Raw genomic sequence first — 24,586 nt, forward strand, 5'->3', positions numbered from 1 at the left:
TGCTAATAACCTGAGACCCCCTTTGGAGCGATTCACAAAGGATGTGGAGCGCTGGAGGGCTCTCCCCCTCTCGTTACTCGGGAGGGCGGTATTATTCAAGATGATGGCATTGCCTCGGTTTCTGTACATGCTACAAAACACAATAGATCCTGTGCCGCTTTCATATTTTAAGGAGATTGAGGCACTTCAGTGGCAGCTTCTCTGGGAAGGCAGGCCTCGTATAGCTTTTGTCAAGTTAACCCTCCTGTGGTACGATGGAGGCATAGGCCTCCCGGACTTGAGGAAATATTATTGGGCCTCACACCTTGCAGCGGCGAATCACATAGTCTATGGGCCCCCCGGGACCCAGGCTATGCTATGGATCGTGGGCAGGCACCGGGTGGAGATATTATGAAAGCCTTGTATGCCAGACCCGGGAGGTTTCCGCTGGCGGGACCGACGGCGCACTCTGTACAAGTTTGGCATGCTGCGACTAGAAGTCTGGGGTGGGAAGGAAGGTTGACGTTGGCAACCCCACTGTTCTGTTCCGAAAAGCTGGGGAGCTTGTGGAGGTGTAAGGGGTTTGATAAGTGGGACTTCATTGGGATCAGCCAGATTAAGGATGTGTGGGGGAAGGGCAGTGTGCAGACATTTGAATCTTTAAAACAACAGTACAGGTTGAATGATAATGAACACTTTCGGTACCGACAGATTAGACACGCTCTTCTTACCCGCGTACCCGGAGACGCTGAACTTCCAGAGGCTTCTCCTCTCGAGCATAGAGTGTTGGACGGACACATCCCTGACAAGACTATCTCCTTGATCTATAGGAACCTTGTTAATAATATGGAGGACCCGTTTGGGAGTATTCGAGCAGCGTGGGGAGCAGACGGACTGAAATTAGAAGATGAAGACTGGATAGAGGCAGTCTCCTCCCCCAAAGTGGTTGAAATTCAGATGAGGCTCCGACTGGTACAGCTTAAGATCTTGCATAGGTCATAAATCACTGGGCCTAGGCTTGTACACATGGGGCGTGCGACGAGCGGAGAATGTAGGAGGGGCTGTGGGGAACTTGGCACTTTCATGCATATATTATGGCACTGTGAGAGGATACAAACCTTCTGGGCAGCGATGCACAATGAGATTAAAAATGTACTGCGGGTGGAGATACGACCAGAGGCCCGGAGGTGTGTCTTGAATGTATGGGAACCCACGGATTTGAATGGTTATCTGAAACAGTGAGTAACGTTGGCATGTATGGTGGCCAAGCAAAATATTGCACAGCTGTGGGGAGCCAGTATGCCACCCCGGATTACTAAATGGGCTGAAGATTTAGATTGGCGCATGTTTAGAGAAAGGGCAGTGTATGTGGCCAGGGGTTGTCCGGAGAAATGGGGGAAGATTTGGGGGGGTCTGGAATAGCTATTGTGGTGACATATGTACACCCCTGTTGCGACAAAGGGAAGAGGAACCACAGGAATCCCCGTGATCCCGAATTTTACTTACATTGTGATTATTGCTTCTGTACAAATGACACTTAACCTCGCAATGATGTTAATTATTGTTCACCTTGTGCCTGTTTTTTTTTGTTTATTTCAATAAAAAGAATATAAAAAAAAAAAAAAAAACAACTTTAACCAATACGCTTTTACTTAACTGTTTTCAGCTTAGGTCCCAGGACTGAATCCAGGATCGAGCCCTGTGGTTAGAAGAGTAATCCTTAAAGTGATCAACTGCATTTATGTAGAAAAACCCATTGAGCTCAATGTTAAATTGTGTTTAGAATTGTGTTGCCTATTGCAACCACTGTAGCTATTGTACTTACAAAGTCTATTGCCTTTCTGCAAAGTAATTACTTAAAGTCACTGATATTGAGAAAAGTATATTTTGAAACCTGTTGGTTCTAAAATAAAACAATTATATCTTTTGATATACAAACAATTGGCCTGGAGTTCAGTTCTTGAGTGTGTGAAACCTTTTGCTGACTGAGTGTGTACAACAAATGCTTTACACTGTCCTCTGATACTGCCTTACTGCGCGACCAAGGTACCACTTTAGAGAGTAAAGTTATATCTAACTTTAGCCTCTGCCAAACCTCTGGGGTCTGGGGACTCTGTTCACACTGTACTTATTTGGGAACAGTATATACAGAGCCACTTTCTTACAGGCTTGCCTTCTCTTTTTTCTCTCGTCTCCTTGGAGCCTCTAGGTCGCTCCTCTTTCTTGTTTTGGCCTTGGATGGAGGTTCTATTGCCTTGTAGGGACATGGGGTGCTTCGGCCTTCACTTGCCTTGCCCTTGTTCCTCTGTTCAGTGTGAACGGGCTCCTCTTTCTTCTTCCCACGCTCCCCTTGGAGTCGGTGGTGTTCTGCTTGTAGGGGTTCTCCTTGCCTGGGGGGATGGGGTTCTTCGCCCTGTCCGTTGGCCTACTCCCCGGTGGGACCTTCTGTTATGCCCAGGCAAGGCGGGGGTTCCTCTCGCAGACCCTCCTTCCCCGGGGGTATGGCTAGGGTATCTATTCTACGTTAAGGAATCTGCGGCTAGTAGTCTCTATCAGATGTACGAGTTACTTACCTTCGGTAACGGTGTATCTGGTAGAGACGATTCTAGCCGCAAATTCCTTCACGGCCTGCCCTTCCTCCCTGTTCTGTGAGGGTCTTTGGCTTGATCTTCTGCATTCGCCTCCCGGGCGGTGGTGTTGTCTTCTGTGGCTGTAACCCTTCGTTCTCCTGGCAGGGTGATGCGTCTTCTTTCTTGTTCCTTTCCTTCTCTTTGGCACATTGGAGGATGAGTTTTGGGGTACTTCTAAACCCCTCTACTCTGGCTGTCCCGTGATTGGGGCTTGTCTTCGCTCTTTCCCTCCCTCCTTCTCACCTTTTTGTTGGTGAGGTCATGGCCCCTCTGTTATCCTATGGGTTGGGGTTCTCTGGCCGTGCCTGTGATCCTTATCTATTCGTGGGGTTGTCGCACTTTGTGCTGGGGTTGCCTTGGAGGCTGTCATTCCTGATTGTCTTGGAACTGGTTACCCTTCGTTGTTCTTGGTGGGGTTGTAGTCCTGCTACATGTTGTCATGACATTTTGCATGTGATCCTTGTCTCGAGGGGGGTGGGGCTGTCTACATCCCTGCCTTTGGGTGTTGCAGTGTTGTTACTGCTCCTTAGGGTGTTGTTCCTCCATGCCTTTTCTGCTCTTTTGCACACTGTTCCCATACTCCCACAGTTTTGTCTCATGGCTCCGCGTTGTGGCGCAGAAATGTTCTCAGAAGAAAACTGACGTAGGCGCGCCGGGGTGGGACTTATGTGACCTTGCGGACGTCACGTACGCAGACTACGCCTGGGCGAAGCCGCGTGATGTCGTCCCCCCGGCGTGCAGGGATGCTGGGCAAAAAGTTTTCCGGGTCCAGTCTCACGCCTGGGGATAATTCTACGTTAAGGAATCTGTGGCTAGAATCATCTCTACCAGATACACCGTTACCGAAGGTAAGTAACTCGTATGCTAAGCTTTTACCTCCATCGCTCATCAAGTGGACGATCAGCTCTTTGTGGAATTTTGTGGGGCAAAGAAGGAAAAGGCATTACAAATGAGGACCCTCTCCAGGTGTATGGTGCTCTGCATCACTGGCCAAGCGGCTGTCCCCAAGACTTATTCTGCTAGGGCCAGGCCAATACAGTGGTCTTGTTGTGATTGGTCTGGCTGAGATGTGGGTGTTAGTGTTTACACTCGCAAAACGCCACTGCCTTTACCGTTGGGTCCAGTAGGAAGATCACCTCAGTTCTGCAGGACATTTTGGTCTGACGTTCTGAGTCCACTCGTTAGACCCTCCACCTTTGGAGGTTCTGCTATCGGATCTGTTCAAAAAGTTAGGAATCTGCAGTTAGAAGTATCCACCAAAATAACAAGTTATTTACCTGCAGCAATGCTCTTTCTTGTAGATTCTTTATCTAACTGCAGATTTCTCACTGTCCTCCCACCTCCCTGCTTTGTGGAGTGGCCTTCTTACCTTCTAATGTGGTCCTAAGTTAGGATTAAAGTACATAGTTTGTTCTACTCTTTGCATCAGTGGACACAGAAGGAGCAATATCAAAATGTCAGCATGCAGGAGTGGCACTTCAAAGTGGCACATCTCATCACTTTTGGGGTGGTATAGTCACCTCAGTCGTATGGCTCCAACTACTGGCAATCAGGAGCTTTGCTGGAAGAAATCTCTGGATATAGTCTGAAGGTGAAGAATCTCTGGTTAGGTAGCGTGTCCACTAGAAAGAGTTTTCAAAGGTAAGTAACATTTTTCTTTGGTGTAACTGGACTGCATCACTTTTTTTCCAGGACTAATTGAAATGAAAAGGGTACAAGAGACTACCATCAGCATACACGGGTGGTGCTTATATGTGGCTCCCCTTCATTATGTCTGGGGCTGTAAAGAATTAGCATGGAGTTTCACTGTGTCCTTTACCAGCTTAAACATTTCTCCAGATCCAGTCTGGCTCTTGGGAGTATTCCGAAGGTGAGAAATCTGCGGTTGAAAAGAGTAATCACCATGAAGATTGTTACTGCAGGTAGTTAATTTATTCTGTAGTTTTCTAACCCTCAGCCTAGGTTAATTGACTGGCTTCTCTGGCAAGGTCATTGGGTTTAGCATAGAGAGAAGTGGAGCATGTGTTCAGGACACAGTGTGTAAGGAACGTCTATGCCTGTTTCACTTAGGATGTCATTGAAAATGGCAAGAATTAAAATGTGGAGAATATGGGTATGGGCTTCCCATCTGATTAGAAGTATGCTGGCTTTGCTTTATAGTTTGACAGTTACTCTGCAAAACCGCATACTATGTAAAATACTTAATTGGCATGGTGTGCCAGGCAATCCTTACAAATTTAAAGCATGATGTTCTTTGACCCATTCATACATGAATGGTTTGTGTATTGCCTGTCCAGGTTGTATCCTAGAACATGTTTCTTTTGTGGTTACCTTTTATTTAGGCATGCTGAAACATTCTGTGCCCCTGAGCATAACCTAGCCCCTTCACTCAATTTCCATTTTGCATACTGTGTCAAAGCCTTATGCTGTGTGTGCACCAAGCCTACTTTGCCTTTCCACAGAACTGCACTCACCTGGGACAGGTGCCCATCCTTGCTATTGCCTACATGCTATAGGCTACTTAGAATTGTCCTCCTGTAAGTGCTTTTAATGGTGAAATGACTTTGGCTCCAAGAAGAATTTTGGGCACTGATTTGTGATTTACATTCTCCTATGTTTGCAGCACTTGTCAGAATTGTTTTTCCTTATTCTTAGAATTGTTTTCTTGTTGATCCTTTTGCAGTTAGAACAGCAGAGGCAGCAGCTTCTGACTGAGCGTCAGAATTTTCACATGGAGCAACTGAAGTATGCTGAAATGAGAGCTCGCCAGCAGTTGGAGCAGCAGCATGGTCAGAATCTTCCACCGCCAAGTGCTGCAGTAGGGCCTGGCACAGCTTCCCAGGGATCCACTAGCATGCCAGGGCTTCCTGCTCCACAGCATCCACCTCCGTACCCTGTGCATCATCCCATGCCACCTCCTCCTGTGTCCCAGACAAGTAAGTCCTTGCTCCTCTGTGGCATCTCTAACATTCACCATTGCGTTCAATACTATACACATGTTGTAGCATTGTCTACTTGCTTGTCGTTGAGAGATCATTTTAGTTACTGTGTAACCTATTGGTTAGCTTGTGCTGTTGTGGGCAGTCTCATCAGCTGCTAACGCACTACAAATTGAAATTATTTCTGGAGTTTACCTAATGTATTTGTACATTATAATATGTGAACTTGTTTCTGATACATTTTTGTTGCTTCTTCTGCAAACATATTGAAAAAACATTACAGATGAGTAAGCGTCCATATTCACCACTGCCAACGTGCAGTGATGATTGTTTTCATACTGGTTCCTCATATCCTGCAAGACCTGTTCTAACAGATTTATTGGCTACCAAACACCATCGATCAGCAAACATGGGACTCCATTTTAGGTCGAGCCTATGGCAGCGCGCATGCATTGCTTAGGAAATAGACCTCTTGGAATCACTTCAGCTTTCTCCAAAGCGCGTGCATGTTGTGCTCACACGCTTGGCCTTTGCGTCTGGCTTTAGTACTCAATTGGCCAAAGGCTTGTGGATGTCCTCCTTCTTTTCAAAGGTTTACTCCCAGAGTGTTATGCTCTCGGGAGCCAGCAGCGGCGCGCAGGAACCAGCTGTTTTTAATCAGCATTGGCACGCTTGGTTCACATGCAGTATTTCTTCCCCCTTTTGCAGGCCTGGTTGCAATAAAATATAGCCTCTGGGTCCTGGAGTTAGATTTTTACAAATGCGTATTACTTCTTACTTGCTAGCTCGCTAACAGAGCAGAGGCTGCGTATATGTAACGTGATTGGTGGACTACATTGTATTAATTAGTGTGGTTGTATTCGAGGGCGCATTACTTTTCACTCGAAACTTAGTCTTTGGGCCTGTAGTCACAATCTTTTAACAGGGCGATTACGCCTAACTTTTAAATGCTTTATTCACCCACACACAGTGCTGCTGCACCCTCAATGTGTCATTCAAAGTGATCAGCATTACTTAAACTTACTTCAGATTCGAACTGCAATTCACCTCACGGCCGACTAAGACAGGAGCACAACTCGGGTGCTAAAAGGTGTCTGTGTCTAAGAGGGCGACGCATATCTACACACCTTCATCAGGCATGCCTGTTGGGCCCTCCCTCCATACCATCCTACAAGATGGGATCAGGTAGCACCCTTGAGTCGGGTAATATTGTTACAAAGACTGATTCAGAGCCTTTTAGTTATAGTGATGTGCCTAAGATCACACACCAAGTCTAGTTACAAGCAGTAGAGCTAGGACTTTGCTTGTTCAGTTACACATATAATAACCCCTGGGTCACATTTTCAGAAGTCGGCAATGACATAAGATCCAGCAGTAAACGGCATGACATCTAGCACCAATCACCAGATTTGCGCCTGTTACGAAGAGCTGCTGTTCCTCAGCACAGAGCGAACTGAAGCGTTAAACAATGTGTCTAGTATCACACAGTGTGCGGGGCACCATGCCGGTATTAGAGCTCAAATTTCCCAATTCATCTGTCAAACCGTCACTATCCGGCATCAGCATCCAGTGCCTACAGCCAGCCAGGAAAAGCGCCAAGTGAACCCCAACCGTTTCCCACTAGGCTCAGTACAGAAAAATGGTCCAAACACCCCCCACCTCTCTTATACTTGTACTATTTACCGATAATCCACTATGTGTCTGCAAACTGCTCTTAACCCGAGGAAGCCGGTTTTATGTTAATGGAAAGAAGTCCCATATACCATAATATGAACTCTTATACAGCCAAAAAAAAACCGATTTTTCTCTCGAAGCCGCCATATTCAAGTACCGCTCAAAGCGCTAACTGGTTAATGCCTTCCGAGAAAGTATTAACTGATCACTTTGACATTAGGACCCCTCCACTCCAAGCTGAAGAGGAGGACGCATAATATGGGGAAGGGTAATTAACCGTGGTTAACATCCTACAGAATGTAAGCAATGAGGCCATCAATGGCCGCCCCCTACTCTCACCCAAACACAGTTGAGAAACAGGGGAACTATCCCATCCGCTCGATACTCGACCTATATACTTTCAGGGAACATAAAATCGCAGGCAAACAAGAGTAGTGAGCGCCATCACCCCGACTGTCCTGACCAATCACAGCATTAGGTTTAGCGGCCGTGCCGAGGGATGTTGCTACCTAAATCAATGCTTCTCGTGGCATCAACTTTTAAATAAAGACTAAGTCATCTGAGTGTGCTGATTATCATTACTAACCAGCTCAGTGGTCCTCCTTTCATCATCCGGCAATTTTAGATATAATCTGCCAAATAGCACTGCTACTCAACTCACTGGTGCTAATTTTAGCAACAGGTAAATAAAAAATGCTGAGTTGATTCAACATGCTGATGATTGTTATTAGCCAGCTCAATGATCCTCATTTCATCAACTTGTAAATGAAGATTGAGCCGGTTTGTTGATGAGCTTTAAAACCCGGCTCAGTGGTCCTCATTTCACTAACCTGTAAATAAAGATTGAGCCGGTTTAGCATGCAGATGAGCTTTAAAACCCGGCCCAGTGGTCCTCATTTCATCAACCTGTAAATGAAGATTGAGCCGGTTGAGTGTGCCAATGTGCTTTAAAACCTGGCTCAATGGTCCTCATTTCATCAACTTGTAAATGAAGATTTAGCCCGTTCTGCATGCTGATGAGCTTTAAAACCTGGCTCAATTGTCCTCATTTCATCCACTTGTAAATGAAGATTGAGCCGGTTCAGCGTGCTGACAGGCGTTATTAGCCAAATGAATGGCTCTCATTTCCAGAGTTGTCAGGATTGGAACTAGGTAACCAGACTGGAGTCCCGGCTTCGGCTCAAGATCCCACGATTCTGGACAAATTATTTAATCTCATCGTGCCCAAAAATGTGTACGGAATCTGGTTCTCATGTAGAGCGCACTAAGGCCATTGAGCAAAGTTTCAGCTATATAAAACTGCTAAAAGAAAACCCATAATAATAATAATGAAATAAGGAAAGGCTGGGCCAATTTAGGGTTCTAATGGGAAGTACCCCCATCCTCAGTGGTACTCATTTCATCAACCGTAAATAAAGGCTGAGTTCAGTTTACGCTGCTGGAGTACATTACTACCCAGCTCTGTGTTATGAGTTGCAGGGAGGTTAGCCTGTAACATCCGGGTCGTCCATATCTCTCTTTAGTGGGAGCTCAGCACACTGTGCTTCTTACGGGCGCAACTACACCTGTTCATGAACACCAACACACTGGGGGTGCTCATTTACAAACCTCTTGGGCTGCCGGTATGTCACCTTTTTTCCATATTAACTGTGACGCACCGGCGGCGCAATGGGCTTGTAAATAAGTCCCAGGGTATTCAAAATTGACAAATGCCATTTTCCAAACCATCGATAAACATGCTGATGCAAACAGAGATGCGTCACTTTCCCTCCACTGCTTTACATTCCATACCTCAACAGAACATAAACACTAGTTTACAAGCAGCACAGGCCCCCTCCCAAATAAGCCCCGGGGATGCAGGGCTGTGCCTACAATAACACTTGGACACTTAGAGAACCTGTGATAAAAGAACCCAGCTCAGAGGTGCCCCGGGTCTGTGTGCGCGTCTTACACCGCAGGTTCGATTTACAGCCACAACAGCCTGGATTTAGGTGTGCAGTGCAGAGTCGCAAACTAAAAGTGAGAACTTTCCAACTACAAATTCCACTTCCAACCTTGGAAAACCAGTCGTGGGGGAGGGGGGCATTTTTAGCAGCGGTAAGGCCAGAGGAAGCAGGGGTTCTTTCAAAGAGTTCACACACCACCATTGACAGTCTATGAATTTCAGGAAACATCCAGAAATGTATGTTTCGCTTCCATAGGAAAACCCACTGACTTATTTCTCCAAAGTACATACTGTATGTATCCACATGAACAGCTCCAAGAAGCATCTACCTGTTTAATGCTACAATCCAGTCCTAGTCAGTTTTGTTTGCTTTTGGTTGTGACTTACTATTCTCTGAAAAGTAAATGCAATGCCTCACGGCGAGGGAGCATTTTATAGAACCTGCGGACAGGGAATCCAAGAAACTGGAGCAGTTTGGGAAGAAGATTTTTTCTTACACCAGTTCAGGACTGCGGTCTGTGAACAATGCATATCTCTTGGGCCGTTATTCCCATTCTGTGTGGGATACGGTTGCGCAAGGTCTGCCTCAGTGTCCGGTGGAGGCTTGGACCATACTCTCCCAAGCTATTGCTGAGGAGAGCGAGGCAGCCAAGTTCACCATCCGTTGTGGTCTTGACACTGCTGACTTGCTGGTCAGGGCGATTTCCACTACAGTGGCGCTACGTCGACACGCCTGGATGAGGACCACTGGCTTTTCTGGGGATGTCAAAAATACATTGATGGACATGCCCTTTGATGGCACTCGCCTATTCGGCGATAAGGCAGATTGCGTGTTGGAACGTATCCAATAGAGACTACTAGCCGCAGATTCCTTAACGTTGAATTATCCCCAGGCGTGAGACTGGATCTGGAAAATATTTTTGCCCAGCATCCCTGCGCGCCGGGGTTGGGCGGCATCACGCGACTCCGCCCTGACGCTGTCGGCATACGTGACGTCAGCGAGGTCACATAAGCCCCACCCCGGCACGCCTACATCAGTTTTTTCCTTTACCACGTGCATTGCGGATCTGACTCGTGCTGGCCTGTTTTGGGCCTTTTTCCCTTAATGCTGGTTGCGTGTGTGTGGGAACAGTGTGCAAATGCCTTCGGGCTTTAAGACGTGCTTATCTAGTGCGCGCCAGATGTCGGTGACGCACCCTCACTCCATCTGCATGTGGTGTTTGGGGGAACACCACAATTCCACTGATTGTGAGTCCTGCCAGCAGATGAAACCGAAGTCCCTGCAGATGCGCCGGATGAAACTTCTTTCAGCCTGCATGTCCAGGTCGGCGGCGTCACCACGTCCGGCCCCTGCGGGGTGTTTCAGGAGTCGCTACCTCCGTCTTTGACATCGGCCTTCTCCTAGGCCGCAGGAGTGTCGCTCACCTGTTGATAAGTGTCACAGTTTGTCCCGAGGGCTGGTTCACGGCCTGTTGGGGCGTGGGCTCTCCCCAGGTGGTGCGTCCCGTGCGTCGTCCCTTTATCGGCCGTTTCCCGGTTTGGGGGCGTCTAGAGCCCAGATGGAGACATATGCAGCGGTTTTGCAGGCCTCGCTGGCTTCTCCCCCTCCTCCTGGGATGTCTGCGGATCACTTGCCGTGTGCGGGGCCCTCCGCGGCGTCTCTGGTGGCTCCGGCGCTGACTGGATCAGATCCAGGTTCGGAGGATGTGGTGCCATTGGGGTGCGGCCCTTCGGGGGTCCCTCCTTAGGACCACGGCGCCTCTGCTACGCCGCAAACTCCTGCGGGAGTCCCTGTGGTGTCGCAGGAGGTTGCCAGGTTTTGGGTCGCATCCCCGAGTCGCCCTCGGGACAGGCGCTGGCCTCGTCCGAGGTGACGCCGCTTAGGTGCCAGCGGCTGCCGGCCCTGGCGACGCAGCAGGGTCTGGCAGAGGGCCCTTCACATCCTGTCATGGGCTGCGGCTGGCAGGGGACCCCCTCGCCCCTCCCCAGGTCCCTCTTGCCCCTCCACGCAGGCAGCTGTCTCTTCGGAGGTCGGGTCGGCGCCTTTCCGTCGCAGTTCCCTCGCCTCCTCGGCTCCAGCCCAGCCCCGGTCTCCTGCGCCATGCTCTGTGGTGGAGGTCTTTCCGGCGTCTACCCCGGAGCGAGACGACTATGTCCTGCCTCAGATTGCGGACTCCACGGTGCCGGGCCGACGTCTGGCCGTTGACTCCTCCTCGGACGCCTCCTCTTTTCCGGACGTTCGGCGTTTGCTGGTGTCATCCTCGCTGGAGACGGGCCACCGCGTTGTGCCTTTTTCCCCGGCGTTGTGTAAGGACGGGACCTCGCTGTCACCACGGCCACGGTCTTCCCCGGAGGCGCCCCACTCCTCTGTCCCTCTTCCTCCTTTCCGGACCTGGCCCTTCCTTCCTCCGGTTGGCTTGGGGGACGGCCGCCTTAGCTTGCATTCGTCACCTACTGAGGAGCTGCTTTCTTCACCGCAGGGCCCTACGGAGGCGAGTGTTTCCTTTGCTCGCACTGTTTCCACGGCTGTGGGGATCCTGCGCATGGGTGATCCAGCTGCCCATTTCCCCACGGATCATCTTCTGGAGGTCCTCCATCAGGGTTCTGGTGGTCAGGAGCTGCTGCTTCCTTTCGAGGGTTCGCTCCATTCTTCTCTTCTGGGGGCTTGGGGCCGCCACGCCACGGGGGACCCGGTGCCCCAACACCTTTTGAACCGCCACCATCCGGCGCCGCGTGATCCTGTGTTTTTCCCTCCACCCTTCTACCAGGTGCCCCCTTTTGCAGAATGCCTTCCCCTCTCTGACACTGTTGTTGTCTCCTCCGTCACGGGAGCCAGCTGGCTTGACTCCTGTGGGCGCAATATGTTCGCCTCTACCAGTGCGGCTCTGAGGGCCCTTAACACTCTGTGCGTTTTGGCTAGGGCCACTCCCGCTTGTGGGAGTCCCCAGAGTCCCTTATGTCTGCCGCTTCTCAGGAGGGTGCCTGTGTTGATCTGCGGCACCACGTGTTGGATGGCCGGGAGCTGGCGGCGTTTATTCTTCGCTCTGCTCTGGACATCTCCTAGGTGCTTGGTCGTGCCATGGCTTCTTCGGTTGCACTTCGTCGCCATGCCTGGTTTCGGGACAGTGTAATCTCAGAGAACATTCGGGAACGGCTGGTGGATCTTCCTTTTGATGGTGCTCTTTTGTTCCACGCCCCTGCGGACTCGGCCATTCAGAGGTTCTTGGCGGGGCTTCGTCCTCTCCTCCTCCTCCTCCTCCTTCTCCTACTCCTCCTCCTACTCCTCCTCCTCCTTCTCCCCCTCAGTGACCTGTGAGTTGATCTGGATTTTGGGAGGTGTTCTTCTGTTGGGGCGGGTCGCCCCTGTGTGTGTGTGTGTGTGTGTGTTATGTTTGATTACTGTGCATCCAAGTCCTTTGGTTAAGACTGTGGTGCTGTTGGCTGTTGGTCCGGCCCTCCTTTTGCATTTTGATTTTGGCTTTGCTGAGCCGTGTTGGCCCTGAGATTAGGCCTTCGATTGTTCTTCTGGGCTGATTGGCAAGCCATCTGCGGGTTCTCCACAGGTCTTTTCTATTTTTCTTCCGCTGCGGAAAGTTTTTCCTAAGAGGGTTCCCTTGTCTTGGGATGTAATGCCCTATGTGGGGTTCTGGTAGCTATTATATAGCTCTGTCATGTGCTGGGGAGGTGTGGTCGCCTTCAGGCCTCTGCTCTCGCTCCTCTTGCTGAGGGTTTTTGGAGTGGCTCAGGTTGCGCCCGGGCTGTCCTTTTCCAGGGTTGCTGTGTTGCTAGCCTGGTCTGGCCTACTATTTGCGGCCTTGTGTCATAGCTCTGCTTCTTTTGTTGTTTGGGCTGTGTGTGCGGACTTCTCCTTGGGGTGTATCCGGGGCCCTCTTTGCCTTTCTGGCGTCTGTGTTCAACTGGTGTCAGGCTTGTCCTGGTGCACCGTTCCATACAGTTGTCTGCCGCGGGCTGTGCCTGTGGTGCCGTCCTGCTCTTCTGCATATCTATGCCTTCTGGCAATTGGCGGAACAGTCTTCCGGGCCTTGTCTGCTGCTTGATGCCAGGGTTTGTTCAGTCCTGTACCAGTGGGTTCTGTCTTCAGTTCTCCTTCTCCTCCCTGGGGTTGCGGTGGTTCTGGAGCTTCTTGAGTTTCTTGTGCCTCCTCGGGTGCTGTCTGTCCCTGCCGGGTGTTGGGCGTTTTTTCCCCTTGGCGACCTCGGCCTACCCGTCTGCTCTGCCTGCCTTATTGCCGAAGGTGCAGTTCTGTCTTGTTCGTTGCCTTCCGGCTGTGATATGCTCGGCTGCCCTCTTCACTGGGTGTTCCTGGTGGGGGGGGCTTGCCTCTCTCTACCTCTTTCCTTGGAGTCTCTCGGTTGCTCTTCTTCATAGGTGCTCATCTGCATTGCTTGAGCCCCAGGGTTCCTGGTGGGGATTCTTGGTACCTTGAATGGGTGTGAGGCGCTTTTGCCTCTTTAGCCTTGTCTTCGCTTCCCCTGCTGCGTCATGGAGGGTTGCCGCTCTTCTTTTCTTCCCGCATCCCCTCTGGTATTGGGGGTCTTCTGGATGCAGGGGCTTTTCTAGCCTGGGGGGACAGGGTTCTTTCTCTGTCCGTGGCCTCGTCCCATGTGGTACTCTCTATTGTGTCCGGGCTGGTGGGATCCTTTCGCAGACACTCCTCCCCCTTGGATATGACTAGGGTATCTATTCTACGTTAAGGAATCTGCGGCTAGTAGTCTCTATCAGATGTACGAGTTACTTACATTCGGTAACGTTGTATCTGGTAGAGACGATTCTAGCTGCAGATTCCTTCACGACCCGCCCATCCTCCCCGTTCTGCAAGGACCTTTGAATTGGTCTTCTGCACTCGCCTCCCTGTGGGTGGCTACGTCTTCTGTGAGCGCCTCCTCTCGCTCTTTTTTTGGCTGACTGTTGTCCTGTTATTTGTTCCGATTCCTCCCTTTGGTCATTGGGGGATAGGTTTAAATGTGCTTCTGCGCCCTTACGCTCTGGTTGCTCCAGGTTGGGGCTCCCTCACCCCCCCTTCCTCTCCTCCTTTCAGTGCTAGGGGTTCTGGCCCCCATGCTTCTCTGATGACCCCGTTATCTGAAAGAAACCGGTTAGTGTTAGATTCCTTACCTTAGAATATCCCCAGGCGTTAGATTGGATCCGGAAAGTTTTGCGTAGCAGTACCCCTGCACGTCTGTAGTCATTGTCTGCGGCTCCGCGTCCATCGTCAACGTCATGATCGCCGGGATGACGTCGTCTGAGTAGTTAGACGCCACCCTCGCGCGCTGACATCAGTACTTCTTTTTTCCGCGCCAGCAAGAGCAGATCCCAGAAGAGCAGTATGTAGGAGAGTAGGGTCTGCAATCCTATGATCACCCAGATTTTTGCTTTTTGCTTCACTGGTTTATGACTTTCCCTGGCTGTGGGCCTGCTAATCAGACCCACAGCCTAGCTGTTCTCTCTATTCCAAATTGTACCCAGGTACTGAATTGGCACTGGGCCCTCTCTAAGTCCCTGTACCCAGGGCTGAGGTGCACCCAGAAGTCTCCCAGGGGCTGCAGCATGTATTATGCCACCCCTGGACTGACTAACCAAACAGACACAACTGGCTGCTTGACAGCTGGGGCAAGGTGGTGTAATCACCCTTTGCTTTAGATATAGTATACCTATATCTAACCCTAAAAATGGACACACAGATCTCCTATCAGTCACTCCTATGGCAGGCCTTAACAATCCTGAAGGCAGAGTGCTTGGAATCGTGTGAGATAGTGCTCTGGCATGAGCTGAGCCTGTCTGCGGCTTTCGGGATCCATCCCTTAGCCGTTTCCATGATATTGCATACCATATACTCTTAAGTGCATTATAATCCTCGCGGTTATATGCCAACTCTGGTATCGCTTTATCAAAACATGTCGAGTAAGGTGTCATACGAATTGGAATACTAACCCCTCGCCAATTCTGGCGACGGGGTTAGCATTCCACCCTTCTAGAGGGGCACGACATGTATGTAACCTGTAACCCCGGTTAAAGTCAGACATAGCCTTAGCTCCACAAAATGGATGCTGCCACCGAGACACAAGTCTGCCCTCCTGCTGCTGGGAGTCCTCCCAGAGCAGGAGGCAAGGACAAAGGGTTTCCTGTCAGGGGCGGTGCCAGCACCGTCCCAGACAGGATTTTGTGTATCCTAGGTAGGCAGGGCTTTAGAGGAAGGTGACTGCAAGTGGCACCCCGGTGCTCACTGTGCATAGGCCGGCTGAAACCAGTTCCAGGGGCACTCCAGCCCCTGGCCTGGGGAAAGCCCGCCAAAGGAGAGGGGTGTAACCACCCCCCTCCTAGTCCCACCCATAGGGCAGGACTTAGTCGCGTGCCAGACCCTTTTTGCAGGATAAAGGTAGGAACTGGCCCCCTTCCAAATCAGATCATCTTTGAATCCTGAAACTACTTTCCACGAAAGGAACTCAAGACTTCTTCCCAAGATTCTCCCTTGTGACTAAGGAGTAGTCACCCTGCAGCAGCAGGCACCAACCAAGCATCGCGGTTTGTTGCCAGTCTCTCCTTCGGATCAAGACTGCTCCAGCACGACGAGAACCGGCTTCCCTGGCACCTCTGACCTCAACCTACATCATCAGCCCAGCTGTGATTCGTGGGTGCGACAAGACCTCGAGGGACCGGCCATCTTCAGAACTGCACGACGCTTGTCCAGCACGACTCCCGAGTGACCCTCGACTGAGTGCTTTGGGGTAAGAGAAGCCCCGACCCTGAGCAGCTCCAGCACCGAAGTTCAGCCCCCCTGCATCCACGAGATCTGCGTGGGGCCCTTCTGCTCTTTGCTGCTCACCGCGTTGTCCAGGTCGCTTGCCCGTTGGCTAGTGACCCCTTCACGACGCTCCACGACAACAACTACTGCTGGTCTGGTTGCTCCAGACTAGCCCTTGCTCCCCTCCAACAGAGGAGCACCCTGGACCCTCCTGGTCCACTCAAGACGCCATTTTAGGTCCACCGCGTGGGCCTTGCATTTGCCAAGACTTGTTGCCCCAATCCTGGGTCCAGCGACGTCGACAGCAGAGACCTTCGTGGGACAGCTCGCACCTCCATCCTGGTCGCCGACAACGCCTCCTGGTTCGAGAGACTGCAGAGCCCAGCAGCGCCCACTCACCTGGTCGAGGTGACTTCGCCCGGTGCCACTCTGGTGCCCATCTAATCACTGGCTAGTGATTCAGAACTTGGTCCCCTCTGCTTTCAGGTCTTCCTCTTCCTTGATCCAGGCTTGGATCCTCACGAACTTCTTCACTGGTCGCCTGCCAGCAACTCCTTTCTTCAGGCTCCTGGTTCATCAACGAAGAAACCCGACGACACTTGAACCCTATGCAGCCGCAGCCCCTGGGCTAGGTAAACCGAGTACTCCGGTGCTCCAGCGTAGGCCCACTCTCTAAGTGTCTAGATCCACTTTCGTTTTTGACCTACCTAGTCGGGTTCGCCCGAAAACACTAACTTTGCATTTACTAGGATCCATAGACTTTGTTCCGCATTACGCGTGAGAGTTCCCACTCTGCACACGACGTCCCTAGGTCTCCTGCTAGTAATCTAAAGGTTCAGTAGTCCAGTCCTAGCGATCCCAAAGCCTATGAGAGTAGTACTTACCTGCTAGTAATTTCGCATTCCACTTTTGTAGTATATGGTTTTTCGTGCCCCTAGGGCATTTGTGTAAATTGTGCGACTTAAAGTATTTTCGCAAGAGTTTTGTTATGTGCTTAGCTCCCTGACTCATAAAGAGTTCAGGGTAGTCTTGTTATAAATAAATATCCGTTTATTTTCATAACAACTTGTGTGGTGTCCTTTCACTTGGTGTTCAAGGGGTAATGTGATGGTAAAACAGCTGGCTTAACACGCCCTCTAGAGTCTTAGCCTTAGACTGCTCGTATCCATGCTACTAGGATAGCTGGTCTATAAGGTTGACTTACAACCAATCATCAATAAGGGTTGTTTGGACTGATACATAGTGATCACTAGAATAGTGAGCACTGCATATCAGGCCAACTTCTCACATTGGTGAGCAGCGGTTGGGATTTGAGCTTGCTGTTGTTTTACCACACATATCCTAAGAATATCATTGTGAAAGATCACATAAGTACTAAAGGTACATATAACTTAGCTTAGAATACTCTGAGTTCTACTGAACCGGCTGTTGTAGCTCCTAGGGCCTAGCACACCCTAAACTACAACTCTAGCAAGGGATCAGTAGGCAAACAAATAGTGTAGGTAAGTGCACCACTTACACCTCACTAGAAAAGCATGTCTACCCATGGAGAGTCTTCAGAGACTCCCCTTGTGGTTATTGACCCTCCACAGGTCACTTCAAGATATGCAGCTCTCAGTTTCCAGGAGATGAGACAGGTGTGTACCTCCAGGAAACTGAAACAGGGGTCTAACCCCACCATTCCCTTTCTGATAGGACTCTTAGAGACCTATGATGCGAGAAAGCTTTCTCAGCTAGATGGGAATATGCCAGCCTTAGAGGGTACCACTGGGGATCCAGACCTCCACAACACTGTAAATGCAGTTGAGGAGGAGGATCCTGAGGAACTCTCTGGGGATGAGGCAGACAAAGGTCTTGAGGTAGTCAGAAGGCTAACTAGGGCCAACATAGACTTGCTTGGGCTAGGATCTGGGGGACCCCCAGTACTGACCCTTAGTAGGCCTAACCTTGGAGTTAGGAGAGATAGATCTCTTTCTAGGGACTCCAATAGATCTCTGCACTCTAATGCCTCTTCTCAGAGGAGGAGGAACTCTCCCCAGAGGAGATTGACTTCCCCTCAGAGAATGGAGCATGAAGCTAGAATGAGACAGGCTACTCTGAGGATTGAAAGGGAAGAACTTGCCCTGGCCAAAGAGAAGCTTGCCTTTGCAAGAGAGCAGCAGATGAGTGGGTTAGCTCCCACTGGTGGCAGCAATCTCCCAAGAGATAAAGAGAAGGGTTTAGATACTAAACACCTGACTAAGATAGTGCCCCCCTTTAAGCAAGGGGATGACATCCAGAAATGGATGGCTGCTCTGGAGAGGGCCTGCACTGTGCAGTGCATTCCCCAGAGTCAGTGGGCAGCTATACTGTGGCTCTCCTTTGATGGTAAAGGTAGAGATAAGCTCCTCACTACAAGAGTGGAGGATGCTAACAATTACCAGGTCCTGAAAAATACACTGGTTGATGGGTTTGGTTTAACCACTGAGCAGTACAGGTTGCTGTTCAGAGACACCCAGAAAACTCAGTCTCAGGACTGGTCTGCCTTTGTGGATTGTGCCACTAAGGCTTTGGAGGGCTGGTTGCTGGGTAGCAAGGTTACTGATTACACAGGATTGTATAATCTGATGATGAGAGAACAAATTTTAAATAACTGTCAGAACCAGTTGTTGCACCAGCACCTTGTTGATTCAGATCTGACCTCTCCCCAAGAATTGGGAAAGAAGGCAGACAAATGGGTCAGAACAAGGATCAAGCAGAACCAGAACCAGAACCAGGGTGGTCAGAAGAAAGCAGACCAGAAGGGTAATACAAAAAGTTAACAAAATGACCAGAAGTCTTCAACAGGTCCCCAACAAACCAAAGAGGGTGGGGGTCAGGCTTCACAGCAGAAAAAGAAGACTCAAGAAGGCCAGTCAAAAAGGTGGTGCCAGTACTGTAAAAGTAAGTCTCACTGGTTTAGTGAGTGCACCAAAAGAGGAGGGCAAACCTCTACCACTACAGCCCCTAAGGCAACTGCACCCCCTAGTACAGTCAGTAGTGGTAGTGCACCTCCCAAGGCATTAGTTGGGTTAACCTTGGGAACTGAGGGGTCTGACAACTTAGTTGGCACACTCACTCAGGCTGTCCTTGTCTGTACAGGGGATATGGATATGTCCCCTGATGTAAGTCCCAATACTTTGGGCAAATACAGGCAGACACCTTTAATAAATGGCAAAATGGCTCAGGCCTATAGGGACACTTGTGCCAGTGTCACCATGGTGACACCTAACTTTGTGGACCCTGGACAGATCATGCCAGGTACAGATTTCCTGGTGACCAATGCCAGCAACGTCACTACCAGTCATAGTATGGCGATTGTTGCTTTCTCCTGGGGAGGGGTAAGTGGCCAAAAGAAAGTTGTGGTTAGTTCAGACCTCCCAGTGGATTGTTTGTTGGGCAATGATTTGGAGTCATCACTATGGTCAGAAGTGGAGCAGAGGACTCACATGGAAATGTTAGGCTTGCCAGCACATGTGCTTGCTGTGACTAGGTCACAGGCCAGAAGATGCCCCACTGAACAGGTGCTGGATCCTGAAAGAATGGACCAGACACCTTCCAAGAAGAAGAGCAGTAGGGTTAAGGCTTTGCCTTCCCCCTTGCCCCAGGTTGAGGATCAAGTCTCTGAGGAGGCTGATCTGAGAGAGCTGAGGGAAACTGAGCCTAAAGAGCTTGAACTTGATCAAGTTGAGTTTCTGGGCTCAGGGGGACCCTCCAGAGAAGACCTGGGGAAGGCACAGTTAGACTGCCCTTCCCTTGAACCCCTCAGACAGCAGGCGGCTGCTGAGGCTGCAGGGAATGCCACAGGTGCCCATAGGGTATACTGGGAAGATGGACTCCTGTACTCTGAGTCAAGAGACCCCAAGCCTGGTGCGACCAGGAGGCTGGTTATCCCCTTGTCTCTGAGAGGTTTCCTTCTCACCTTGGCCCATGGGATTCCCCTTGCAGGTCACTTAGGTCAGACAAAGACTTGGGACAGACTTGTCTCACACTTTCACTGGCCCCATATGAATGAGAATACCAAGAAGTTTTGTCGCTCCTGTGTAACTTGCCAAGCCAGTGGTAAGTCAGGTGGCACAACAAAGGCCCCCCTCATACCACTACCTGTGGTGGGGGTCCCCTTTGAAAGAGTGGGGATTGACATTGTTGGTCCAATGGAACCCCAGACAGCATCAGGGCACAAGTTTATACTGGTGGTGGTGGACCATGCCACCAGGTATCCTGAAGCTATTCCACTTAGGACCACTACAGCACCTGTAGTGGCAAGGGCCCTAGTTGGAGTGTTCTCCAGAGTGGGCTTCCCTAAGGAGGTTGTTTCTGACAGAGGTGCAAACTTCATGTCAGGCTATCTGACTGCAATGTGGAAGGAATGTGGTGTTAACTACAAGTTCACCACACCCTATCACCCACAGTGCAATGGGCTTGTTGAGAGATTCAACAGGACCCTTAAAGGGATGATTCATGGACTACCTGAACCTCTTAGGAGAAGATGGGATGTCCTGATACCCTGCCTCACGTTTGCTTACAGAGAGGTCCCACAGAAGGGGGTTGGCTACAGCCTTTTTGAACTTCTGTTTGGGCATCCTGTAAGAGGACCCCTTTGTTTGGTAAAGGAAGGATGGGAGAGACCTCTCAAAAAACCTGGAACAAACATTGTGGACTATGTACTTGGTCTCCGCTCCAGGATGGCTGAGTATATGGAAAAGGCATCCAAAAACCTTGAGGCCAGCCAAGAACTCCAAAAAGCTTGGCATGACCAAAAGGCTGTCCTGACTGTGTACAAGCCTGGACAGAAGGTGTGGGTACTGGAGCCAGTGGCCCCAGCAGCCCTCAAAGACAAATGGTCTGGGCCCCACACCATCATTGAGCAAAAGGGAGAGGTCACCTACCTGGTGGACCTTGGAACCCCCAGGAGCCCCCTCAGGGTGCTCCATGTGAACAGGCTCAAGGCATATGTCGACAGGAAGGACATGAGCTTGCTCATGGCCACAGATGAGGGACAGGAGGAAGAGAGTGACCCTCTCCCAGACCTGCTCACTCAGAATCCTGATGATGGATCAGTAGATGGTGTTGTCTTTTGTGGCAGCCTCTCTGAACATCAGCAACAGGATTGCAGACAAGTTCTGCAATCCTTCAGACATATGTTCTCTCTGACACCCAGTCAAACTGATTGGTGTACCCATGAAGTGGACACTGGGGACAGTCTGCCTGTCAAGAGTAAAATCTACAGACAGCCTGATCATGTCAGAGACTGCATCAAGACAGAAGTGCAGAAAATGTTGGAGCTGGGAGTCATTGAGCCCTCAGATAGCCCTTGGGCTAGCCCAGTAGTTCTAGTGCCAAAACCTCACACCCAGGGTGGTAAGAGAGAGATGAGGTTTTACGTAGACTACAGAGGCCTCAATGCAGTCACTAAGACTGATGCCCACCCAATACCAAGGGCAGATGAACTTATAGATAGATTGGCTTCTGCCAACTACTTAAGCACATTTGACCTGACAGCTGGGTATTGGCAAATCAGGTTAGCTGAGGAAGCCAGGCCCAAGACAGCATTTTCTACCCCTGGTGGGCATTATCAGTTTGTGGTAATGCCCTTTGGTTTGGAAAATGCACCTGCCACCTTCCAAAGGCTGGTGAATCAAGTTCTCACTGGGATGGATGACTTCTGTGCAGCATATCTGGATGATATTGCTGTCTTTAGCTCCACCTGGGAGGATCACCTGGTCCACCTGAGGAAAGTGTTAGAGGCCCTGCAGAAGGCAGGCCTCACTATCAAGGCCACTAAGTGCCAGATAGGGCAGACACAGGTTGTGTACCTGGGCCACCTTGTAGGTGGAGGCCAGGTTCAGCCATTGGAGAGTAAGATACAGGCCATCAAGGACTGGGCTCCTCCAATCACCCAGACTCAGGTTCGAGCTTTCTTGGGCCTGACTGGGTACTATAGGAAATTTGTCAGAAATTATGGGTCCATAGTGACCCCCCTTAATGACCTGACAAGTAAGAAGATGCCAAAGAAAGTTCAGTGGACAGCAAGCTGTCAGAAAGCATTCGATAACCTAAAGCAGGCCATGTGCACAGCACCTATCCTAAAGAGTCCAGACTTCTCCAAACCATTCATTGTCCAAACAGATGCTTCTGAGTTGGGTGTGGGAGCTGTTCTATCTCAGCTGAATTTTGATGGCAACGACCAGCCAATTGCTTTCATTAGCAGAAGGCTGACCCCCAGAGAGAAAAATTGGTCAGCTATTGAGAGGGAGGCCTTTGCTGTGGTATGGGCCCTGAAGAAGTTGAGGTCCTACCTGTTTGGAACTCACTTCACAGTTCAGACCGATCATAAGCCCCTCTTATGGCTAAGTCAGATGAAGGGTGAAAACCCCAAACTACTTAGGTGGTCCATTTCCCTACAGGGGATGGATTTTACAGTGGAGCACTGACCTGGTACTGATCATGGCAATGCCGATGGGCTCTCCATGTATTTCCACTTAGAGCAAGAAGACTCACCTGGTCAAGGTTAGTTTATTGTCCCAAAGTTTGGGGGGGGGGGGTCATGTAGGAGAGTAGGGTCTGCAATCCTATGATCACCCAGATTTTTGCTTTTTGCTTCACTGGTTTACGACTTTCCCTGGCTGTGGGCCTGCTAATCAGACCCACAGCCTAGCTGTTCTCTCTATTCCAAATTGTACCCAGGTACTGAATTGGCACTGGGCCCTCTCTAAGTCCCTGTACCCAGGGCTGAGGTGCACCCAGAAGTCTCCCAGGGGCTGCAGCATGTATTATGCCACCCCTGGACTGACTAACCAAACAGACACAACTGGCTGCTTGACAGCTGGGGCAAGGTGGTATAATCACCCTTTGCTTTAGATATAGTATACCTATATCTAACCCTAAAAATGGACACACAGATCTCCTATCAGTCACTCCTATGGCAGGCCTTAACAATCCTGAAGGCAGAGTGCTTGGAATCGTGTGAGATAGTGCTCTGGCATGAGCTGAGCCTGTCTGCGGCTTTCGGGATCCATCCCTTAGCCGTTTCCATGATATCGCATACCATATACTCTTAAGTGCATTATAATCCTCGCGGTTATATGCCAACTCTGGTATCGCTTTATCAAAACATGTCGAGTAAGGTGTCATGCGAATTGGAATACTAACCCCTCGCCAATTCTGGCAACGGGGTTAGCATTTCACCCTTCTAGAGGGGCACGACATGTATGTAACCTGTAACCCCGGTTAAAGTCAGACATAGCCTTAGCTCCACAAAATGGATGCTGCCACCGAGACACAAGTCTGCCCTCCTGCTGCTGGGAGTCCTCCCAGAGCAGGAGGCAAGGACAAAGGGTTTCCTGTCAGGGGCGGTGCCAGCACCGTCCCAGACAGGATTTTGTGTATCCTAGGTAGGCAGGGCTTTAGAGGAAGGTGACTGCAAGTGGCACCTGCTCACTGTGCATAGGCCGGCTGAAACCAGTTCCAGGGGCACTCCAGCCCCTGGCCTGGGGAAAGCCCGCCAAAGGAGAGGGGTGTAACCACCCCCCTCCTAGTCCCACCCATAGGGCAGGACTTAGTCGCGTGCCAGCCCCTTTTTGCAGGATAAAGGTAGGAACTGGCCCCCTTCCAAATCAGATCATCTTTGAATCCTGAAACTACTTTCCACGAAAGGAACTCAAGACTTCTTCCCAAGATTCTCCCTTGTGACTAAGGAGTAGTCACCCTGCAGCAGCAGGCACCAACCAAGCATCGCGGTTTGTTGCCAGTCTCTCCTTCGGATCAAGACTGCTCCAGCACGACGAGAACCGGCTTCCCTGGCACCTCTGACCTCAACCTACATCATCAGCTCAGCTGTGATTCGTGGGTGCGACGAGACCTCGAGGGACCGGCCATCTTCAGAACTGCACGACGCTTGTCCAGCACGACTCCCGAGTGACCCTCGACTGAGTGCTTTGGGGTAAGAGAAGCCCCGACCCTGAGCAGCTCCAGCACCGAAGTTCAGCCCCCCTGCATCCACGAGATCTGCGTGGGGCCCTTCTGCTCTTTGCTGCTCACCGCGTTGTCCAGGTCGCTTGCCCGTTGGCTAGTGACCCCTTCACGACGCTCCACGACAACAACTACTGCTGGTCTGGTTGCTCCAGACTAGCCCTTGCTCCCCTCCAACAGAGGAGCACCCTGGACCCTCCTGGTCCACTCAAGACGCCATTTTAGGTCCACCGCGTGGGCCTTGCATTTGCCAAGACTTGTTGCCCCAATCCTGGGTCCAGCGACGTCGACAGCAGAGACCTTCGTGGGACAGCTCGCACCTCCATCCTGGTCGCCGACAACGCCTCCTGGTCCGAGAGACTGCAGAGCCCAGCAGCGCCCACTCACCTGGTCGAGGTGACTTCGCCCGGTGCCACTCTGGTGCCCATCTAATCACTGGCTAGTGATTCAGAACTTGGTCCCCTCTGCTTTCAGGTCTTCCTCTTCCTTGATCCAGGCTTGGATCCTCACGAACTTCTTCACTGGTCGCCTGCCAGCAACTCCTTTCTTCAGGCTCCTGGTTCATCAACGAAGAAACCCGACGACACTTGAACCCTATGCAGCCGCAGCCCCTGGGCTAGGTAAACCGAGTACTCCGGTGCTCCAGCGTAGGCCCACTCTCTAAGTG

At 50.6% G+C, this 24,586-nt stretch overlaps 1 protein-coding gene across 6 annotated transcripts in view; it reads left to right on the forward strand.

The window, feature by feature from the left end:
- SMARCC1 (SWI/SNF related BAF chromatin remodeling complex subunit C1) overlaps positions 1–24,586 on the forward strand; it is an 873,495-nt gene that overhangs the window by 672,378 nt on the left and 176,531 nt on the right. For all 6 annotated transcript variants that reach the window (XM_078662530.1, XM_078662531.1, XM_078662534.1 and 3 more), the window contains exon 26: positions 5,293–5,545. In XM_078662530.1, coding sequence (XP_078518656.1) covers positions 5,293–5,545 — 253 coding nt within the window. The remainder of the gene's footprint in view (positions 1–5,292; positions 5,546–24,586) is intronic.

This window comes from Lissotriton helveticus, chromosome 10 (assembly GCF_964261635.1).
Source record: "Lissotriton helveticus chromosome 10, aLisHel1.1, whole genome shotgun sequence".
In the NCBI taxonomy this organism is placed as follows: domain Eukaryota; kingdom Metazoa; phylum Chordata; class Amphibia; order Caudata; family Salamandridae; genus Lissotriton; species Lissotriton helveticus.